The sequence below is a fragment of the Rhinatrema bivittatum genome, chromosome 6, assembly GCF_901001135.1.
Source record: "Rhinatrema bivittatum chromosome 6, aRhiBiv1.1, whole genome shotgun sequence".
Classification (NCBI taxonomy): domain Eukaryota; kingdom Metazoa; phylum Chordata; class Amphibia; order Gymnophiona; family Rhinatrematidae; genus Rhinatrema; species Rhinatrema bivittatum.
Window position 1 is genome coordinate 130,829,209 of NC_042620.1, and position 21,746 is coordinate 130,850,954.

Below are 21,746 nucleotides of genomic sequence, written 5' to 3' on the forward strand. Positions count from 1 at the left end.
GGTGAGATCACACATTGAATACTGTGTACAATTCTGGTCGCTGCATCTCAAAAAAGATGTAATTGCGATGGAGAAGGTACAGAGAAGGGCCACCAAAATGATAAGGGGAATGGAACAGCTCCCCTATGAGGAAAGACTAAAGAGGTTAGGACTTTTCAGCTTGGAGAAGAGAGAGCTGAGGGGGGATATGATAGAGATGTTTAAAATCATGAGAGGACTAGAATGGGTAGATGTAAATCGGTTATTTACTCTTTCGGATAGTAGAAAGACTAGGGGGCACTCCATGAAGTTAGCATGGGGCACATTTAAAACTAATCGGAGAAAGTTCTTTTTTACTCAACGCACAATTAAACTCTGGAATTTGTTGCCAGAGGATGTGGTTAGTGCAGTTAGAATAGCTGTGTTTAAAAAAGGATTGGATAAGTTCTTGGAGGAGAAGTCCATTACCTGCTATTAAGTTCACTTAGAGAATAGCCACTGCCATTAGCAATGGTAACATGGAATAGACTTAGTGTTTGGGTACTTGCCAGGTTCTTATGGCCTGGATTGGCCACTGTTGGAAGCAGGATGCTGGGCTTGATGGACCCTTGGTCTGACCCAGTATGGCATTTTCTTATGTTCTTATGTCTCATATGTGAACCAGCTGATCATATTTTGTTTGGCCCGTGTTAGCACCTTGAATGTACCCTAGATCATACAGGTACCCCCCTATGTCACTTTCTTTGCTTAAAAAGTTTACCATGACCGCTGTTGGATCTGATTCTCACAAACTTGTGATGAAGGTGATCTAAAAATGCTGTCAATGACTGCAGGATATTCATTGATAGGAATTTATATTTTGAAGAGTAAAACTACTGGTCAGAATGATCCCAGAGTGCAGCTCCTCATGCCAATGCTTGCAGCTATAGTAATCTACACCAATTATGAAATACTAGGTGCCCTTGCTTCCATCTATATCCAGTCATATATTTGACCTCTATGTCCAGTCTCAAATGACATTCTATTAATGACCTGGATACAGGTCAACTGCACATGAGCCAATATTGCAGGGTTATTCTATGAAACCATCCCTATAGGAGACACCATGCATCCCAGGATCTATAAGCCAAACCTAGCAGAGGCAATTTCCTGTGTATGGAAACACTGCACTTCTAAGGAGATGGAGAATGCCCTCTGTAGCCATACCAATCCCAAAGTGATACACAATTTAAGCTCCTTAGGAAAACTAATGCTATGTTAGATCTAGGAAATTAGTCCCAACTGATAATCTGTGCATTTGCAACAAGGAAGCCATTTTATTGTAGGCCTCATAGTACCCCAGGTAAGCCTGTTCACTGTCATCCAGATACAGAAACAGACACTATCCCATTAGCTTTGAAATTGGTGCAAAGGTCTTGGCACAGCGAGGTTTAAGAGAGGTTTGGACGGAATACTCTCCTCTGATCAGTATTTCTATATACAACTTCGTCATTTTATGTCACAAAATAAGGTGAAGCGTGATTTAAGTATGGGTAAATCTTTGTTTAAAGCTTTTTGTGATAAAGCAGACACTATTACGAAGGTTATTACCAGAGCGTATATGCTTCTGAATGGTGATCTGTGGGAACAGCCAATCCCACATAAAAAATTAGGAGAAAGATATTCCATGTTTACTGAATCCACAGCACTGGATGCATAATTTTTACACGATCAAGCGGAGCTCTATCTCCGCTTTGCTTGCAGAGCATGGCTATAAGATGCTTTACCGCTGGCACCTTACCCCAGCTAAGCTGTATAAATTCTACCCAACAGCTGATAATCTGTGCTGGAGAAAGTGTGGTGGGGTGGGTACATACTTTCATGTGTGGTGAACCTGCCCCAAGATGGTTTTATATTGGGACATGGTTGTGCAGCTCATATCTGATGTGGTGAGAATCCAGGTGCCTAAGGATCCTCTTTCATTTTTAATCTACATGTACCCAAAGGAGAGGGTACCCTCTGACTTCCATTTGATATTGCAGATATTATTAGCAGCACAAGCAGAGGTTCATGTAGCTGGAAGCAACCTGAGGTGCCAACAAGGCAGAAGGTTAACCAGAGGTTGGCAAACATATTGTTTATTTTATTTATTTATTTATATACCGACATTCGTTGGCGTACATCACATCGGTTCACATTATAACAGTTGGAATAGTATGACTGGAGGTCGTACTATTTATACATTGTAACAGTAACTTTAAATGGGGAACATAAAAACGTCTGACAAAAAATCTTGATGGGTGAACAATTAAACAAATACAATGGTAGGTATTAAAAGATAGTTATTGTAATTTAAGTTATAGAACTGGGCTAGGATATCTCATTGGCAGAATAGCAAATGTTGCTTACCTGATGTAACAGGTGTTCTCACAGGACAGCAGGATGTTAGTCCTCACAAATGGGTGACATCGAGGATGGAGCCCTGTACGGAAAACTTTTCTGTCAAAGTTTCAACAAGCTTTGACTGACACTAGCACACTGGGTGCACTGAGCATGCCCAGCCTGCAATTATCCCTGTGAGCCACAGGTGTCTCCCTCAGTCTCGTCTTATAGCTAAAAAGCGCAAGCGAAACTAAAATAAAAGTATACAGACCCAACTCCGCGGGGTGGCGGGCGGGTTTCGTGAGGACTAACATCCTGCTGTCCTGTGAGAACACCTGTTACATCAGGTAAGCAACATTTGCTTTCTCACAGGACAAGCAGGATGGTAGTCCTCACAAATGGGTGAGTACCGAGCTGAGGATGCCCGGGAATGCACCAGATACACCACAGATGCGCAAAGGCGTAACGACTGAGGTGGAAATGGGAACGGAGGGCATCCGCAACACCATAATGGGTTCGTGGAAGGATGTTGGGTAGTGAATTGAAAAAAGTAAGAGTAGGCGGACTGGCCAAACATGGAGCATGCCGGCTAGTCAAATGTAAGCAATAATAGGCTGCGAAGGTATGGAGAGGACTCCAGGCTGCAACCTGATAAAAAAGTACAAGCAGCAGTAACCAAAGGGAAGCTGTTAAGGCTAAGACGGACACAACAGTATGTGGATACCCACAGTGTTGTAGTGAAATGTCTGCTTGTTGGTAGGAAAGGAAATATAGACCACTTAATCAGAAGGATTAGGTCTGTGTGGCCACTGGAAGTAGCAGCTTGACCCTTGCATGAAGGAAAGAGTCAAGTGGAATTCACATGGAATGCAGTGCAATGTAGATAGAATGTAAGCGCAGCATTACTGTCCAGGAATGTGGAAAACCCAGTCTCTCCCTAGGGCGAGAGAGAGAGGTTAGGAAAAATTAATAGAGTATTTCCTGAGGAAAGGAGATACAACATCTACCTGAAAAGGATAGAAAGTTGAATGCGTAGAACTACTCAGTGGCAGAGGAACGGAGTCAGGTGAGTATGGAAAGAGTGCATAACTCACGGACCCTGCTGGCAGGAATGACATTAAGAGGGAAAGAAGTTCCCTTGCCAAACTGTGGAAGAGAGGAATGGAAAGGCTCAAACGTAGAATGTATGAGACTTATAAGGAGAATATATATATTCATTCCGTGATTAGAGAAATAGAGGCGGCTTGATCAGTGGATAATCCATGGTAAGCCGACTCAGAGAGGATTACCGAAAACGGGAACCCAACTCCCAAAACGATACACCTCCTAAGAGAAAGGTGTATCTATGTGGAGGATGTCTGGAGAACAGAATCCGAGGGAGTAAGAAAAAATGGTGGAAAAGTAAAAGGGGTAATACCTCTTTTTTTTTTTTTTTAGCGTCAGGAGGTAAAGCCTGCCATATTAAACGGCAAGATTTATGTTTAGAAGGTTTTGTGACGCTACCAGAACCTAAGAACATCAATAAGTCTATGATTTGGGACTGACTGGTGAGAGAATAAAAGGTTACTGATATGATGGATTGAGAAGTATGGGAAAGCATACTGATCTCAGTCAGGGAGTGGGGAAAAGAATACTGAACCCCATCCCAGTTCAACATTAGAAGAATGCTGGCTACGAGAGGCAGCAGAAGAGATATATTGAAGAGGCCTTTGATGGAAGAAAAGGCATCTAAGGGAACGCATAGGAAACATGTGCAGGGAGCAGAACCTGTGCATCGTATGGAATGATGCAGACGCCGAGGAAAGTTTAGTTAAACTCAGCGTTAAAAGATTTGCCCTGTACACATGTAATTGAGACCATTCGAGAGGATAGAACCTACGTGGAGAAGGTCTGATAGAGCGTTCATTAAATCTCTTAGATATGTGGCCCAAGGACGCATGAAGTGAACAAGGGCCAAGGGTAGAGCTGCGCAGCTGTCTAGCAGAGCAGCTAAGAGGTAATGCGTGCTTATGAGTTGGAAAGCACATTGTCCCTATGCTGTCTGTCTGTATGCACAAAGAATTGTTGCAAAAGCAGTATTGGAAGGCATAAGGGCATAACTCATGGGTGCAACGTCCAGGAAGTTTATGAGAAACTATGCTGGAGTGCAATAGATGCATAATGGGTTGACAGCTTTCAGGAGAAACTTTATAACCCTAAGGAATTGCGAGCATGAGTCGAAGGAGACTAGGTCCTAGTTCGAACTGGGATAAGAATCAGGGACGAAAGCAATGAAACCACTTAGGTCCATTGAGTATAGAATGTCACTGAATATAACCCATAGCAGTTTTGAATTATGAGAAAAATGCATAGTGGGAAGAAACCCCATAGCCCAACCATGAAAAGTTGAAAGGCTGAGGTTATGGAAAATATGCGCAGGGACATATAACAATGTATCAGAATGTCTGTGCGCATGCTGGACAAGAGGGTCTTAAGACTGTGGTGTCCAGAAGTGTTACAGAAGGGATTTATGGCAGTGACAGTAATCCCAGTTAGTAAATGTATAGTGAGTCCTGAAAAAAGTGAGAGCTCCTTGCATGTACTGAAAGTGGTTAGCAGTAGTCTATGCAAGGAAAGTGAATGATGTTACACTCCGCAGAGAAAACAGCATTCACCAACAGTGATGCAAGAGACAGTTCACTTACCGAAGCTGGTGCCGGCGGCAGAGCTTGGGGTTGTAATGTTGACTCACCATAAAGCACATAGAAACATTAAAATAATGTACTTACTGCAGTATGGAGTGATGGTAACCAAAGATACCATTGTACCTGTGACGTCTAAAGAAAGTTGGATTTTCTTAGGTCCAGGATGTGCGGAGAGTAACTATTTTCTGTTAAAAGAAAGAATAGTGCAATTAAAACTCCCCAACCCCCCTCCCTTCTCCCCTCTGCACTTCGTAGCGCCTGGGGGAGTGTACCGGGACTTTGGTACAAGGTGGGGTGGCCGCTCTGATATCTGACCAGATGGGAGACCAGGAGGTGTCCCAATGGAGGATATCATGTAGGCTCCTGCAGGTGTGTGAGCGGTAAGTGGTACCCGCATTTCTGTATGCTGTACAAGGAGACACTGAGACCTGTGGCCAGGCCTCAAGGTGGACTTGTACATGGGGCAATGGTTGCTGAATCTCATGTTTAGCAGATCAGCCAATGCAGCTGGACCTTGGTTGGGAGGGAACCAAGAGTCAGAGCATTGGTCGGCACAGGGACTTGTTACTGACAAGAGAAGAAGCCCTGCTGCAATCCCAAGAAGATAGAGGGGTTCTCCTGATATTGTGGCTAACATAGCTAACATAGCGATATGTGACACTAATACAGTTCTAAAAGGCACATGACCCAGAACTTTTCGAACCACGGTCCGAATGGGAGAACACAACTCTATGGGAATGCCGCCGAAGCGGGTACTTACCATCCGACGTGGATCGCCGCAAGACGAGCCGGTGAAGATTGTTGACTCCGACGGTCTCCGGAGTCCTCGAGGGTAAGGCCGGGGACGTAAACGTCCATCTCGCTCTGAAACCCGGTATGGTGGCACAGGTACAGAGGAGACAGGCTAGGCGTGAGTGGCGTTTAGACTGCTAAGTGTAACAGATGGCCATAGTCCCACACCACTTGACGGTGGGGCACGCCAGGAACAGAGGAGCCCTAACGGAACTCATGTTCCTTTCCCTCGTCACAGCGGCTCGATGTGTCGTGACGCCAATGCAGAAGCTGTCGGACCTGGATCCGGAAGTTCTGGATCACCAAGGACTGCCAAAACTGTAGGAACAGTGCTGATGGCAGTGGTGATGTCGCTCTGCCCGAGCGTTGTCCAGCCTGGAGAAGGATGGCACCGATGTGCTGGATGGCGTCAGCGGCGGACGATCACGATGTCGGCGATGATGGGTGCCACGGTGCTCGGCCCGGTCTTTCCCCAGCGCCGAGATGGAAGCCCTCGTCGTCCTGGAAGGCGATCGATGACGAACTGTCAGCACGCCTGCTCTGCTCCTGACACAATGGAGTGTCTTAAGCTAATACGGGGCTTAAAAAAGAACCCAAAGCGTGGAGCAATGTGAGGAGGCGAGGGTATTATGTGGCGGTGCTATGTCGGTATTGACGATATTGAAGGCAACCTAAGGGGCTTCGAGGATATCATCAAAATGGGTATGAAAAATCGTCGATGACTGGCCAGGAGAATGATGACAGTGACGGGCACTGACAGCACTGGCATAGGTATCTTTGAAACGATGTGGAATCGAATAATCGAAAAACATTGCCGTTATTGAAAAAGATACCGGCATCGACTGAGTCGAAGTCGAATCAATAGGGCGTCAAGGACACCGAAGGAAAACGGAGGTGTCGAGGGCATCGATGCATGGAGGCGGGCATTTATGCCGTTTGTGGCATGGCCACGGGCATCAACTATAGGGCCACAGACGTTGACGGTATCGATTTGGACAGACTCAGATTTCCAAGTGTACATGGCATCGGTGCCCCAGACACGTGTGTCGGTGGCATCGATATGGACACGTATGGAATCCATGGCATGGATCTCCCAGTCGATGAATTCCATCCCGGCATCAACGCCAGTCCTGGAATCGGCATGGGCATCGATGCCAGCCATAAGGCTGGCATTGGCATCAACGCCCATCCACGGAATCGAGCCGGCATGGATACCCACCGATGGGACCCACCTGGGCATCGAATTTCACCGATGGGAGCAGCCTGGCATCGACTGCCCTCGATGGATGCATTCTAATAGATGCCCATGGATGAAACACCTGGGCATCGGTGTCCATCGATGCAAAAGGACCTGGCACCGATGCCATCGACGGACGGCCATCCGGCACCAATGCCATCGACGGACAAGCCATCCGGCACCGATGTCCATCGATGGGGACCATCCGGCACCGATGTCCACCGATGGGGACCATCCGGCATCGATGCCCACCGACGAATCGATGTGGCACCGATGCCCACCGATGGAAAAGGGCTGGACATCGGGGGGGGAGGATGGGGCATCGATGGCATCCCCAAAAGGGGGGGGGTGGCATCGATGAAGTGACCCTGGGATCGTTAAAAAGTGTCTCGGGCAGCGGTGGCGGCGACCCGAGTATGCATGGCAGTGACTAACAGCGTGTGCGTCAATGGCATGCATCCGGGTAGGGACGGCACCGAGGAAGCCCAAGGAAAAAAACAGTGCGTAGGAGGAAAAAGCCTGGTAGCACTGAAAAGCAAAAAACATGGATAAAGGCATCAGGGCACCGTGGGGGGAGGGGCGCTGATGACATATAAAAGCCCAGGGCGGTTTAGGAGGGTCCCGGTGTAGCGATAGGGTATCGACTGCGTGAGGGTACCAGGGAACGAAGGACTTGAAGCTACAGAGGTCCTAAAGTTAAGGAAAAAATCCCTACCCCACTAGCATAAGCAAGCAGAGTGTCACAGAGATACTCGCAAGCTGTTTAAAGCTAACTGAAAAATGGGGGAAGGGAAGGCTTCAGTCAGTTAACAGCCTTAAGATAGTGACAGAAACCGACCGAAAAATAAGAATTAGTACTCACCGAGCGTCGTAAAAACGTACGCGGAGGGAGACCTGTGCAGGGAAAAGTGTTTTTTGAAGTGAAAAGTTAAGTGTTTCCATGAGGTAATTAGTTAAAAAATCCTCACAGAGCTCCAACCGCTATGCTGACTGCAGAGCGGAAAAAAGAAGACTGAGGGAGACACCTGTGGCTCACAGGGATAATTGCAGGCTGGGCATGCTCAGTGCACCCAGTGTGCTAGTGTCAGTCAAAGCTTGTTGAAACTTTGACAGAAAAGTTTTCCGTACAGGGCTCCATCCTCGATGTCACCCATTTGTGAGGACTACCATCCTGCTTGTCCTGTGAGAACAGTATATACAATATTTACAATGTAGAAACACAGAGAGTATATACAGTGTGTCATGTACCTGATTTAGCTGGAAGGATTATGTATATTGGTGAGAGTGCTGGGGGGAGGAGGGGGGAGGGGGGAGGAGGGAGGGGGGTGGTGGAATTAGGTAGAGTGTTGGTAGGCTTCTTGGAATAGCCATGTTTTCAATTGCTTTTTGAATGATTAGGTGGAGGGACATTCGAAGTGATGAGTATACCTTTGAGACTTTTATAATAGAAAAGCATTTAGAGCTGCAAAGTGGTCTTCTATTTTGAAAGTTTGGCTCTGTTTCCAAGGTTTGTGCGATTGTGATGCACACAACGATTAACAGTAGTTTGGGTCTAGAAACGTTTTAAAGAAAAAGAATATTCAAAAATTCAAAAAAAATTTCTAAAAAATTTACTTCGTGATTAACAAAGTAAATTTGGACCTGTACACTACAAATGAGTCTGTATGTTCAACACACTCAGGTAGATCAGAGGTCCTACAAATACATAAATAATTGAAACAGTGATTTGTTGATGTGGTTCTATATTGTGACTGTTGATAAAAAGAATACCAGTTACCTTTATTTAGTTTGATGTGTGTTTTACAATTTTGGAGGTTCTGGAGTAGAAGTGTTTTTGGGCATATTGTGTGTGATTAATATTATAGAGCTAAACATGACGGGTCAGTTTGTTGTACTGCTTGATGTTACATTGTGCATATTATACTGTTGTATTGTTTGTAGGCCATGTGGCCTAGATTTGATGTTAAATCCCTTGAAAACATTAAATTAAAAAAAAAAAAAAAAAAAGGTTTGGACAAGTTCCTGGAGAAAAAGTCCATAACACATTATTAACCAGATAGACTAAAGAAAACTATTGCTATCCCTGGGAATAACAGGAATTAGATCTATTTATGGGATCTGCCAGGTACTTGCGACCTGGATTAGCCACTGTCAGCTACAAGTTGCTGAGCTTGAGGGACCTTGGTCTGACCCAGCACGGCAATTCTTATGTTCTTAGGTATTATGAGATCTGATACGTTGAATGGAAGAGCACATTATTTATAATATTGTTTGTTTAAGACAAACCATAAGTACTTTTGATAACATGATCTATTTCTTATAAATTCACAGAGCACACAAAGTAGTCTGGTCAGAATGCCTAAATAGGAAAATAAAAAATTCCATTCTGAAATGATAAACCACCACAGACTTTCAATTTGGTGTTTCTTTTGGTCTAGGAAGTAAACAGAAAAAGCCTCCATTGATATCAACAAGGTCAGTTATGATGACCCACATTCCCAAGCACTACCTCAGAGGGACACACAGCTGCATCCTCTCCTCCTGGCAGGTTTGAATATTTTAAAAGGATGCATTGTATCCAAACATCTGCAATGGAGTTTTTCCCAGGCTGGGAAGCAGCTCTATAGCCTCCTTCCTACATGTTAAGGCAGGCTTTTCTGGGAGAACTTTCCTCCTGCCCTTTTCTATTATGAAAGTATCTCCTTCCTCAGACTAGCTCCTGAGAAGAGCTTGGAGGTAGCTAGAACTTGCACCCCTAGCAAAATTAAAATTCTCTTTGGAAACCTGGTCCCACAAACATCCGAGCATCTCATTCTCTAATGGAGTTCGTTCTCGTTAGATATAGTAAAGCTTATTACAGGTTGAAAGGACACCTGTATGTAGAAACACTGATGGTCGAACCATTAAACAAATTTACAACCTGGGGCTCAGATTTTCCAGGCTCACCTGAGGAAATTCTGCTGTGGGCCCATCCCTATCAATGAAAAACAAGGATACAGGAAGTAAAAACTGGAAGCTCCTACTCAATGATCACTGAAGAAATATTTAACTTGGAAAAAAAATTCTCTTTTTGGTCACGAAGTAACCTGTTTTCTAAAAATATTTCAACCTTTGAAAGACTGAATTTGCAAGAGACAGTCCTATAGTACAAAAAGATTCACATGTCAAAAAATAAATGTCAGGCCTCTGGGGCACTTACATTTTTGTGGTTCTCAAAAACTGATGGCCATAGGAGACCTCCTGACACATGGTCCACTACTAAGAGGATAGCCACAGGAGGTTCACATGCAGAACATTTGTCCTTTACTACCAGAAGCAAACCTCAAAGTAATACTGGTGCTAAACATCATACTGTATCACAGTTGTGTACACCTTATTTCTCCCCACTCCTATACCCTCTTCAGAGATGCTTGCATCAAAGATCAGCAGAAGACTAGGCAGGAAGTATTCCTGCAGGAGGAGGAAGGATAATTTCCAGTTTAAAACAATTGGTGTCAATTACACTCCCAGAATAGTATTTATTTATAAAAATTTCTGCCCCATCCAATTATCAAACACTATTCTGGGCGGTTCCCAAATATTTAACATACACAATTTAAAACAAACATAAAAACAATAGAAACATCTGAATAACATCCCCAAAAGCAGTAACATACCTAGCAGAGTTAATTAAATGCTTCCTGAAACAGATGTGCTTTTACCTGCTTTTGGCAAATCTTATAGTCCTGTAGCTGCCAAATACTCACTGGAAGTGCGTTCCAAAGAACTGGGGCTACACAAAAGAATGCTCTATTCCGGTCTCTTGCATCTTAGCCAATTGAGCCCCAGGTATACTTAACAAAAAGGTACCCTCGGACCACAACATACATTGAGGCATATACCAAGACACTAGATTTCTCAGATATCACAGGCCACCCCCCCCCCCCCCCCTGTAATACTCTGAATGTTAATGTTAACAATTTAAAGTTAACTCTTTGGATGAATGGGAGTCAATCAATGCCTTCAAGACCAGGCTAATAAGCTCTCTGAGGGGGGTTCCCAGTGAGAAGACGGGCTGCTGCATTCACCACCAATTGTAAGACTTTTAACTGATATTTAGGCAGGCCTATATATACACAGAGTGTTGCAATAATCTAAAGTCGCGAATACAAATGCCTGTATAATAGTCCTAAATTCATTCTTATCTAGAACATACCACAAACGCCATAGTTTTCTAAGGAATTGAGTAGTAGTGTCCACAGGTTATGACTGTTGAGCAATTTAACAACTGTTTACCATCAGTGCATTACTTCATACCCTTGAAAAACATGTATACTATTATAGAATAATACTGCAGTGAGTCTCCTAGAAAAATATTTTTCAGCTCAATAAATTTAGTGTTAACGTTTTTAAAATCAAAAGATCTAGGAACATACCCCCTTATGTTCACAAATAAATCTTCTGCTGCTTTATGGATATGGAAAACTTCGTCTCTAAACAGAGACAGACAAGAACTACTCTGAAGAGCAAGCTTCCAAAGACTGAGAGCAGTAGCATCAGAATTCAGGATTCCATGGCACAAAATAAATCCAACTGAAAAATAAACATAAAAATTCAAAAGCATTCTATAAAATACAGCATTTAGGCAGAAATTCATGGATGACAAATGTCTTTGAAATTTCCACTCTACCTAGAAAAAAATTAATGTTAAGAATATGCTTTCACTATGTTATTATAGTATATGAATCATTTTAATGCAGGTATAATAGGCCACATTGCACTTAGCATTCTTTAGGGATTAAGAATTGCATTGCAAATGATTGTTTTAACACTAATTTTTAAAAAATGAACATTTTAATGTAAGTTTCTGAATATTTTTTTAAATCTCGGATCATTCAGTCATTCTCAAACATTTGTGAAAGACCAACTTTGTTTTAATATAAAGATGATATAAAGTAATATATAGTGATATTTACATGGATATTTCAAAGAATCTTGCAACTGTGTGTAATTAAGTTCCACTAAAAGATCATTAAAAATGCCTATACAGAAAATTCGCTTTTACACTTACATGGGCAGATGCCAAACCAGAAAACAACTGATCTCTCTCAAATTTTAAAATTTATACTAAAATGATTTCAGATCAGGTATTTTTTATTAGAGCATGACAATTTATTTTTAGATGTTTATAAATTGTAAATGTAAATGCATATTTCCCAGCAAATTAGAGCTTCTTTGAGGATATAAAAGATCAGTTTTTTCGCAGTACAGGTACTATTTCTAGGTATCTTTGCCGGCTGAATCAAATACATTTCCAAACAAAACACTCACAATCCCCCCCATCTAGCACGCTCTCCATAAAATAGATCCAGCCCCACCACATTCTCTTCCGACCAGCTGTACTTCAATGTCTCACCCAACACCTCACCCTTGCTCATTCTGTCCTCTTACCACTAGCTCCAATGCTTACTGCTGGGAACAGCTGTGCATTGAAGCCAGCAGGAAGAGGATGGATATCAACTATCTGATAAAAAAACATGGACAACTGAAGAATCAACAGTGTAAAAAAGGTACAAAAACAGAGTAGTGGTCAAAGACAGACTAGGAGATGCGAGACAGTGTATTATGGACAGTGATGTTTTTCCAGCATTTATCCAATAAACCATATTAACAAAGAGAAGCAACAACATTCAAAACCACATTTTCAAAAATAAGTATAACTCTGTCAAGAAATCAAGGCCTCTTGCTCAAGGTGGTATCAGAGTCATAGATCAAGTCATTCTTGATCTAAAAACCTTTTGCCACACAATGGGCTTTAGGTTCAATCTTGCACAGCACTTCTATAATCATTTGCCACCAAAAAATTTTCAAAGAAATTTTTAGAAGACTTTACTATGAAAAAACTTATCATATGTAAAAGACTTGCATGATTGAACATCAGAGCTGTGTACTTAATCAAAAGTTGGAGGCTCTGTTAGTACACCATAGCATGGAGTGAGGGCATTCTTTTCAAGATCTAAAATTTTCAATTTTAGATAAATTATGAAGGAATCCTCATGCTCATGGGTGTAATTATGACTTATTGTGGATTCATCTGGAACAAGCATGGACATACCGGCCACAGACAGCAGAACTTTTAGGTTTAAGCAAGGAGACAGGAAAATTGGTACTTACCTGCTAATTTTCGTTCCTGTAATACCACAGATCAGTCCAGACAAATGGGTTTTATTCATCCCTACCAGCAGATGGAGGTAGAGAACAAAACTTTGGGCACTGCCACATATACAAGAGTGCCACCTGCAGTCCCTCAGTATTAATCGATACCCAAGCCAAGATAACTAAACTTTTTCAAAAGGTGAATGATGTTCCCAAATGGATACCCCTGACCAACTGGAAAAACCAATGTAAAATCAGTAATTGAAAAAACCTAGCCAACAAATGGCAATTCTGCTTTGCTAACAAAATACAGCAGTCTTTCGGCACAGATCCTCAGGGCGGGCCTCTGGACTGATCTGTGGTATTACAGGAACGAAAATTAGCAGGTAAGTACCAATTTTCCTTTTCTGAACATGCCTAGATCAGTCCAGACAAATGGGATGTACCAAAGCCCTCCTATACTGGTCGGGAATCCGAAAGACCCACTCAAAGAACACTCTCCCCAAAAGGGACCTCCTCCGGAGCCCGCACATCCAAACAGTAATGCTTGGTGAAAGTGTGTAATGAGGATCACACCGCAGCTCTACAGATCTCCTGGGGAGACTAGCTGACAGTCAGCCCAAGACGTCGCCTGAGCCCTAGTCGAATATGCCCTCAGCCCCACCGGAACTGTTCTCCCTTTGGAGACATAAGCCGCAGAGATAGTCTCCTTTAACCAGCAAGACAACGAGGATTTAGACACCTTCTCTCCCTTCTTTGCACCCTCCGAATAAGACAAATAAATGATCAGAGCGACGGAAAGAGTTAGTGACCTTCAAGTACCGCAACACCACTCATCTCAATTCCAACAACTGGAGCTCTCGATCTATCAAGGGAACCAGAGCCCAATCCAAAAACCCAGGTAATTCCACGGTTTGGTTCACATGAAAAGCCGGTACCACTTTGGGGATAAAGGAAGGCACCGTCCACAAAGACATCTTGTCTGACGAAATCTGGAGAAATGGATCACGGCAAGACAGTGCCTGTAATTCCGAAATCCGCCTAGCCGAACAGATAGCCACCAAAAAGACAGTCTTCAGGGTAAGCGTCTTCAAAGACGTGTCACCCAAAGGCTCGAAGGGTTCCTCGCAAAGGGCCTTCAACACTAGATTAAGGTTCCACTCCGGACAACTGCTATGCAAAGGTGGATGGAGATGCTTGACGCCCCCATAGAAAATGCACCACATCCAGATGGGAAGCCAAAACCTTCCCCTGTACTTTCCCTCAGACAACCTAAGGCTGAAACCTGGACTCGAAGAGAACTATGGGCCAATCCCTTGGACAAGCCCACCTGCAAAAAGGACAAAATATGGGAAACAGAAACCTGAAGAGGGTCCAATCCCTGTTGTCCACACCAGGTCTCAAACACCCTCCAGACTTTGGAATAAGCCAAAGAGGTAGAAGGACGCCGTGCTTGAAAAAGAGTAGCAATCACTGAATCAAAATATCCTTTCACACACAATCGCCTCCTCTCAAAAGCCATGCCGGGAGACAGAAGTGATCCTCCCAATCCAAAAATGTGGGACCCTGACGCAGTAGGTTCGGTAAGTGTGTCAGACGCAGAGGCCAGTCTGACAGCCGAAGCAGGTCCGCAAACCAAGGACAAGGAGGCCACTCCAGCGCCACCATGACAACCGATCCCAGACATTCTATCCATCTGAGAACCCTTGCTATAAGCGACCACAGAGGTAAGACATACAGAAGAAGACCGGTCGGCCACGGGCATACAAGGGCATCTAATCCTACCACCCCTGACTTCAACAGACGGCTAAAGAACCTCTGTGTCTTGGCATTGAGGCTTGATGCCATAAGATCGAACTGAGGAGTTCCCCACCGGTCGCAAAGGAGATTCCAGGCTCCCGGAGAAAGTTCCCACTCCCCCGGATCCAGCTGTTGCCGGCTGAGGTAATCCACCTGGACATTGTCAACTCCTGCTTCGTGTGAGGCGGTGATCCCCTCGAGATGGAGTTCCGCCCACTCGAACAGCAGCTAAGTTTCCTGCACTACCATGGGACTCTTGGTTTCCCCCTGGCGGTTGATGTAAGCCACCGTGGTCGAGTTGTCCAAGAAAACTCCCACCATCCAACCGCAGACTAAGGGTAGAAACTCCACCAGAGCCCTGCGCACTGCCCTGGTCTCCAGTCGATTGTTGGACCACGCTTGCTCCGTCGTCAACCAGAGCCCCTGCACAGATTTGCCCAGACAAACCTCCCCCCAGTCCTGAAGACTGGCATCCGTAGTGACCACCACCCAATCCGGGACTTTGAAAGGCATCCCCTTTTCCAGATTGCTTCGCGTCATCCACCAGCCCAGACTGGACCTGGCCGACTCAGTCAGAGACCGGGGCAGAAAGTATTGTTTTGACTGAGGATTCCACCAGGACAGCAACGCTCTCTGTAGAGGCCTCAAATGAGCAATGCCCAAGGCACCAGTTCCAACGTGGATGCCATCGAGCCCAGGACCTGTAAATAATCCCAGACCTTTGGGAAGTGGTAGACAAAGTAGGTGAGCTATCTGCTCCTGAATCTTGTTCATCCTGTCGTCTGTGAGAAATACTCAGCCTCGTTGGGTGTCGAAACGGGCTCCCAAGTACTCGAGGGAACGAGAGGGTCTTAGATGACTTCTGTACATTGATGATCCAGCCCAGAGACTACAAGAGCGACTTCACTCGGTCTACTAACCGCACACACTCTTCCAAAGACTTTGTCCGGATCAACCAGTCGTCCAAGTAAGGGTGCACCAACAATCCCTCCTGTCACTGGGCTGCAGCTACCACCAACATCACCTTCGTGAAGGTGCACGAGGCAGTGGCCAGACCGAAGGGAAGCGCTTGAAATTGGTAGTGCTGTCCCAGCACCATGAATCTGAGGAACTTCTGATGTTCCCGACGGATGGGGATATGAAGATAAGTCTCTGTGAGATCCAGGGATGACAAAAACTCTTTCTGCACCGCCACAATTACGGTCCTCAACGTCTCCATCTGAAAATGTGGCGCCTTCAAACTCTGGTTGACTTTTTTCAGGTCTAGGATAGGACAAAAAGTGCCCTCCTTCTTTGGCACCACGAAATAGATGGAATACCTTCCTCGTCCTTGCTCGGACACCGGTACTGGTACCACAGCCTCCAGACTTAACAAGCACTGAAGCGTTTCCAGGACAGCTGCCCGCTTGCTTCGGGGAAAGACAACACGACTCCAGAAAAGATGGTCAGATGACAAGAAAATTTTAAGGCGTAACCTTCTCTCACCAAGCTCAACACCACCGGTCAGATGTTATCTTGGTCCACTCCTCGTACAAACGGGCCAGCCTACCCCCGATTACCAGAGACGAAGAATGGACCTGCCGGATTTCATTGGGAGGACTTACTGCCACCCGCTCCCTGGGTGGAGCCGCCTCTAGATATCCTACCAGTCCCTCGAAAGGACTGCTGTCTATGCGAAGCCTGTCTAGGAGCTGATGTCCCCGAGGATCTTGCCGGACGAAAACGCCGGGATTCTCGAAACAGAGGATGAGAAGAGAAAGACTTCCGAACCGACTTTCGATCCTCTGGCAGTCTATTTCCTTTCGTCTCCCCAAGAGAGTTCATCAGATGATCCAGATCCTCACCAAACAATAGTTTCCCCTGAAAAGGCAAATTACAGATCTGAGATTTGGATGAAAGATCAGCCGACCAATTCCATAGCCACAAATCACGCCTGGCCGCCACCAGCGACACCATACTGTGGGCAGAGGTTCTCACCAGGTCATACAAGGCATCAGCTCCATATGCCACACCCGCCTCCATATGAGCTGCCTGGGTCAGGGACAGGGTCCCAGAGGCCGCCTGCTCCTGCGGCTTCTGGATCCAACACAAACAGGCTCGCTGCATGGGACTTGCACAGACAGCCTCTCGCAGGCCTAAACCCAGACCTCAAAGGCTCTCTTGAGATGCACCTCCAACTTCCGATCCTGAACGTCCTTCAGCGCTGAAGCTCCAGCTACTGGGATGGTAGTCTTCTTGGTAACCGCCGAAACCACCTTCGGAACTTTAAGAACATCTAAATGCTCCTGCATCAGTAGATAGAGCTTGGACATGGCTCTGCCAATTCTCAGCCCAAGTTAGGGGAATCCCACTCCCAATCAATCAACTTCTGAATTTTCTTTGAATCGGGAAAGCACTAGGAGGTCTCCCGAGACCATCTAGCACCGGATTAACTCCCTCAGCATCCGAATCCTCCAGAGTGAGCTTAACCCCCAATTCTTCTAACACCTGGGGGGGATAAGCGGACGAAGCTCCTCTCTCCGAAAGAGGCTGACCACTCGCGGATCACCACTTCCGCCTCTGGAGCCTCCTCTCCCAGATCCGGTCTAGAACTCGCTGGGTCCAAAGGTTGGTCCCTTACCTGGTCCTCATCTCGATCGGCCTCCGAAGAAATGTCTTCCGCCTCCTGAGACTCATCCAAATCTTCCGAGGCAGATTCCAAATGCGCTGGGCATCCCTCGCAGGGCAGGATTCATGGTCCCGCGGATCCTTAGATGGCACCTTCTTCCTCTTCGCCGAGTCCGCCGGGCCTACCTGCACACCGGACTTACCAGCCTGCCTAGCCAGGAAGGCGTCATGAAGTAGCAGCACAAATTCGGGCAAACCCCCCCCCCCCGGGGGTCCCGAAGAGCGCTTGGGGCTACTGGGGCCCAAACCATCCCGGTCTTCCGGTTGTGGCTGGACCATGGGAGAAAGAATAGGCGTGAGGACCCCCCCCCCCCCAATCTGGTTCCGCTTCCGCAGCCATAGCCACTCCCCTCCAGTGACCCCAGCAGTGCTGGCGCAGTTCTTGAATGCTTTCGGGGCTTCAAATTCCTTTCTGATGCTCCCTCCCCCCACCCTGCACACTCTGTACAAAGGAGGCGGTCATTAAGGAGGGCCGTCCGACCCCCACAGGCTCGACAAACCTGCTCAAGCTGCTTGTCTGCCATAAACCTTTTTTTTTTTTTTTAAATCACAAAAACCACAAAAAAATTGAAAAAGAAGCAGAATCAATGCCGCCGGACCCGCACCATGTGGCCGCGATCAAAAATGGTAGCAGGCGCACTAACTGCAGGAACTTCCCGCCAGCACGCTCAGAAGACCGCTGGTGCGACAGAAAAGCACACGAATGAAACGGCCAGGCAGACAAACCCAAACTGGAGGAACCTGTCCCCAACCAGGGTCTCCCTCCGCCCGAGTACCACCAGGCCTGCTCCCGACGGCCGCCCTGGTTGACTGGCAGCTCAGCTTAAACTCGAGCCGCCGATGCTGCAAAGCAGAAATCCCTTTCCTTTTTTTTTTTTTTAAACTTAAAGCCTTAAAGGCCTACAAACCATAAAAAAGTGAACAAAAACAAGGGTACTTCCCTGAAAAATCCTAGTCTGGTGGAGGGGCTTTGGATCCCACTGAGGGAGCCAGACCACTGGCTGTCTGGGGTCCCGCGGTTGCAGGCTGAACTGGCCAGGGGTATCCAACCCCCCGTTCACCCGGCTCGACCTGAAGGATGGCCCTTCTACAGGAACCTGCCACCTCAGGAAGCAAAATTTTCCTCCACAATCCAGTCAGTCAGGACTGCAGGGTTAGCACCTCTACCATCTGCTGGAGGTAGAGAAATACTGAGGGACTGCAAGTGGCACTCTCGTATATGTGGCAGTACCCAAAGTTTTGTTCTCTACCTCCATCTGCTGGTAGGGATGAATAAAACCCATTTGTCTGGACTGATCTGGGTATGTTCAGGAATGTGTGGTCTGCCTTTTTATAATTTTGTGATAATGAACACATTGTAGTTTCGCTGTGTATTTAAATGAGGGTTGTGAGATTGGATGGTGTGGGGGGGGGGAGGGATATCTGCTTATTTTAATTGTTTGGGCTGTTTTGCCATTTTCATGAATGCTAAACCTAAGAGTGTTTATAAGAGGTAATTAAGGTATTAAATTGCATATATAAAATGATTAGCTTTATGCAAATGTTTTAAATTACATATTTTTCTTTTAGATTCCTCCTGATGCAGACAATATTTTTACTGCTGAAACATCGCGATGTTGAGGTGTTTTGTTTTCCCCACTGCTGCTGCTGATGGTTGTTTTAAAGCTTGAAAGATGTTTTCAGATAACTAAATTTCTTGGTAGCAAATGATTATAGAAGTGTTGTGCAAGACTGAACCCCAAAGCCCGTGTGGCAAAAGGTTTTTAGATCTAGACTAGGCACTAGAGCTACTCTGATACCACTGAGTAAGAAGCCTTGATATCTTGACAGAGCTATAACTATTTTTGAAAAGTGGATTTGAATGTTGCTCCTCTTTGTTAATATGGATATTTAATAACTGGTGTAACCCCTCTTTTGTTCTATCTTTTGGATTATGTTTATTCAACGAACACTTTTTCCTTCGTTTTTTATTTTTGTATTGGCAGTGTTTTATTCTTGTTTATTAATTAAATCTTAAAAAAAGAAGCACTAGTTATAAATTAATGTTTATAAAGCAGCACTGCTAAAGTACTGATTAAAAAATTCAGTCAGCAGCTAAACAAACTCATGAAAAAGGCTCTCTCTTTTTCTGATTCTTAGCTCATATCTTGGAAATATGCTCTTAAAGAAACTGCTACTTCTGGTTTGCTGACTGCCACTGTAAACTTCTGGAAGTGTCAGTACGTTATACTGACTGCTGAAAAGCAAGCCCAAGGCAAAATATAAAAAAAAAACAGGGGGCAAAACATAATAAAAATGCACAAACCATTTACTTCAAACATTGTAAAATCATTCAGAAATAAAATGTATCTGGAGAAATGATTGCCAGGTTCTTATGGCCTGGATTGGCCACTGTTGGAAACAGGATGCTGGGCTTGATGGACCCTTGGTCTGACCCAGTATGGCACTTTCTTATGTTCTTATGACAGAAGACAAAACATTGGGAGGGAGAATCAGAGCCAAGATTGCACCTGTATTTAAGTCACTACAATTAAACAATCTTTAGATAACATTAATTTGTTTTGTCTAGTCCTGGCGATGTTATCCTGTTCCTTTGGACTTCCAACTCAATCAGAATTAGCCTCTTTGGGGGAAAATGTTACCATGAGACTTTGTTGGTGTTTCTCAACTGTTTTTAACCCTCTCCCCCAGTTATCACAGTGATAATCCTCTAGCTGAGGTACAGATCACAGATCCATCTGGAAGCCAACACAAGTGCACTCTTATCCTATCAATATGTGTTAGGATTAGTATAGTACTGGGATAGACATGAGATCTGCTTAGCATTAGTAGACGCCAGGTCAATCAAGTGAAAGGTTGTCTACCTTTGTGCCAGTATGCAGAAATACTTCCGAACAACATCATGAACAAAGTAACTTTCCCACAGAAGGAAAGAAATATCAGGCAACAAAGTTGTTAATTTAAGGATCTCTGGCATGGGACATAGAGTTGTAGCCACTACCTTCAGAACACTTAACAAGCTACATGACTAATTCAAGGATAGAGTACTCTCATGCAAGAGATGTCTCTCCCATATATGCCTGCAGAGACATTTCTTATCCCTTTCCTGTAAGATAACCAGCTACTGAACCAGCTCAGCCAAGCAATGAATCAACAGTACTTGAACAATAACTGGGAAGGGAAAAAACTTTAAATTTGCACATACAGAGACTATATCTGGAATTGCATCTGTCTTTGTGCAAGGACTATAAAACAAAAAAAGAAAAAAAAAAAAGCAAAGCCACAAATTCATCATCAATCAACTTTAAAACACAATATACAGCAGCAATAGCAAATGACTACTGACCGGACAATGGCATCCTATTTCCTTTGCTTTTGGTCAAAGTGAAAAAAAATTCAACTTGGATGATTGGCTGAGAGAAAATCCTATTTATTTGGTAGTTACATACAGAATGACATTACTATGTTGAACTAACTTACTGTAGATTTGTAATTTGTCTGTATACTAGGGCTATAATAAAACATAGAACCTCTGGTTAGTCTTGCCTGTCTCTATATTCCCAAACATGCTTCTTGGTAGTCACATTAGTAGCCATAATAGGTGTTCCTGTTTTTTAGCATCTGGAAGCAGCCCTGAGAAGCAGACCCAAGTCTGGTATGGCAGTACACAGTGCTTCCGCTGAATCACTAACAGGTCGATACAGTAAGGTCGAGGTAGAAACAGTGAGGTAGTGTCAGGCGCACCCTTCCTCCCCGCACGCACAGTTCTCTTCACTAACTCCCCGATACTCTCCTCTAATCGCATGCAAATGCATGCCGCGGCTTTAAAGCGGTAGGGAAGGGTTATGCCCGCGTAACCCATTTTACTGTATAGGCGCTTAATACAGCGCCTATACAGTAACCTGGGTGCGCTGGTACCTGTCATTTCAAATGACATTTGAAATGACAGGCACCAGGAAGTGTAAAAATCAAAATTTTTAAATACCTGTCGGAGGGCCGCGTGGGTCCAGGCGGCCAGCGGGATCCGGGGGGCCGGTGGTCATGTGTTAAATCTAGGCCGCGGGCGGGTGGGCGCCTGTTCCGGGCGGCGG

General features: G+C 44.9%; 1 protein-coding gene across 7 annotated transcripts in view; it reads right to left on the bottom strand.

Annotated features, from left to right (window-relative positions):
* Positions 1 to 21,746, bottom strand: part of NCKAP1 (NCK associated protein 1) — a 349,694-nt gene that overhangs the window by 177,102 nt on the left and 150,846 nt on the right. For all 7 annotated transcript variants that reach the window (XM_029605940.1, XM_029605939.1, XM_029605941.1 and 4 more), the window contains one exon: positions 11,469 to 11,625. In XM_029605940.1, coding sequence (XP_029461800.1) covers positions 11,469 to 11,625 — 157 coding nt within the window. The remainder of the gene's footprint in view (positions 1 to 11,468; positions 11,626 to 21,746) is intronic.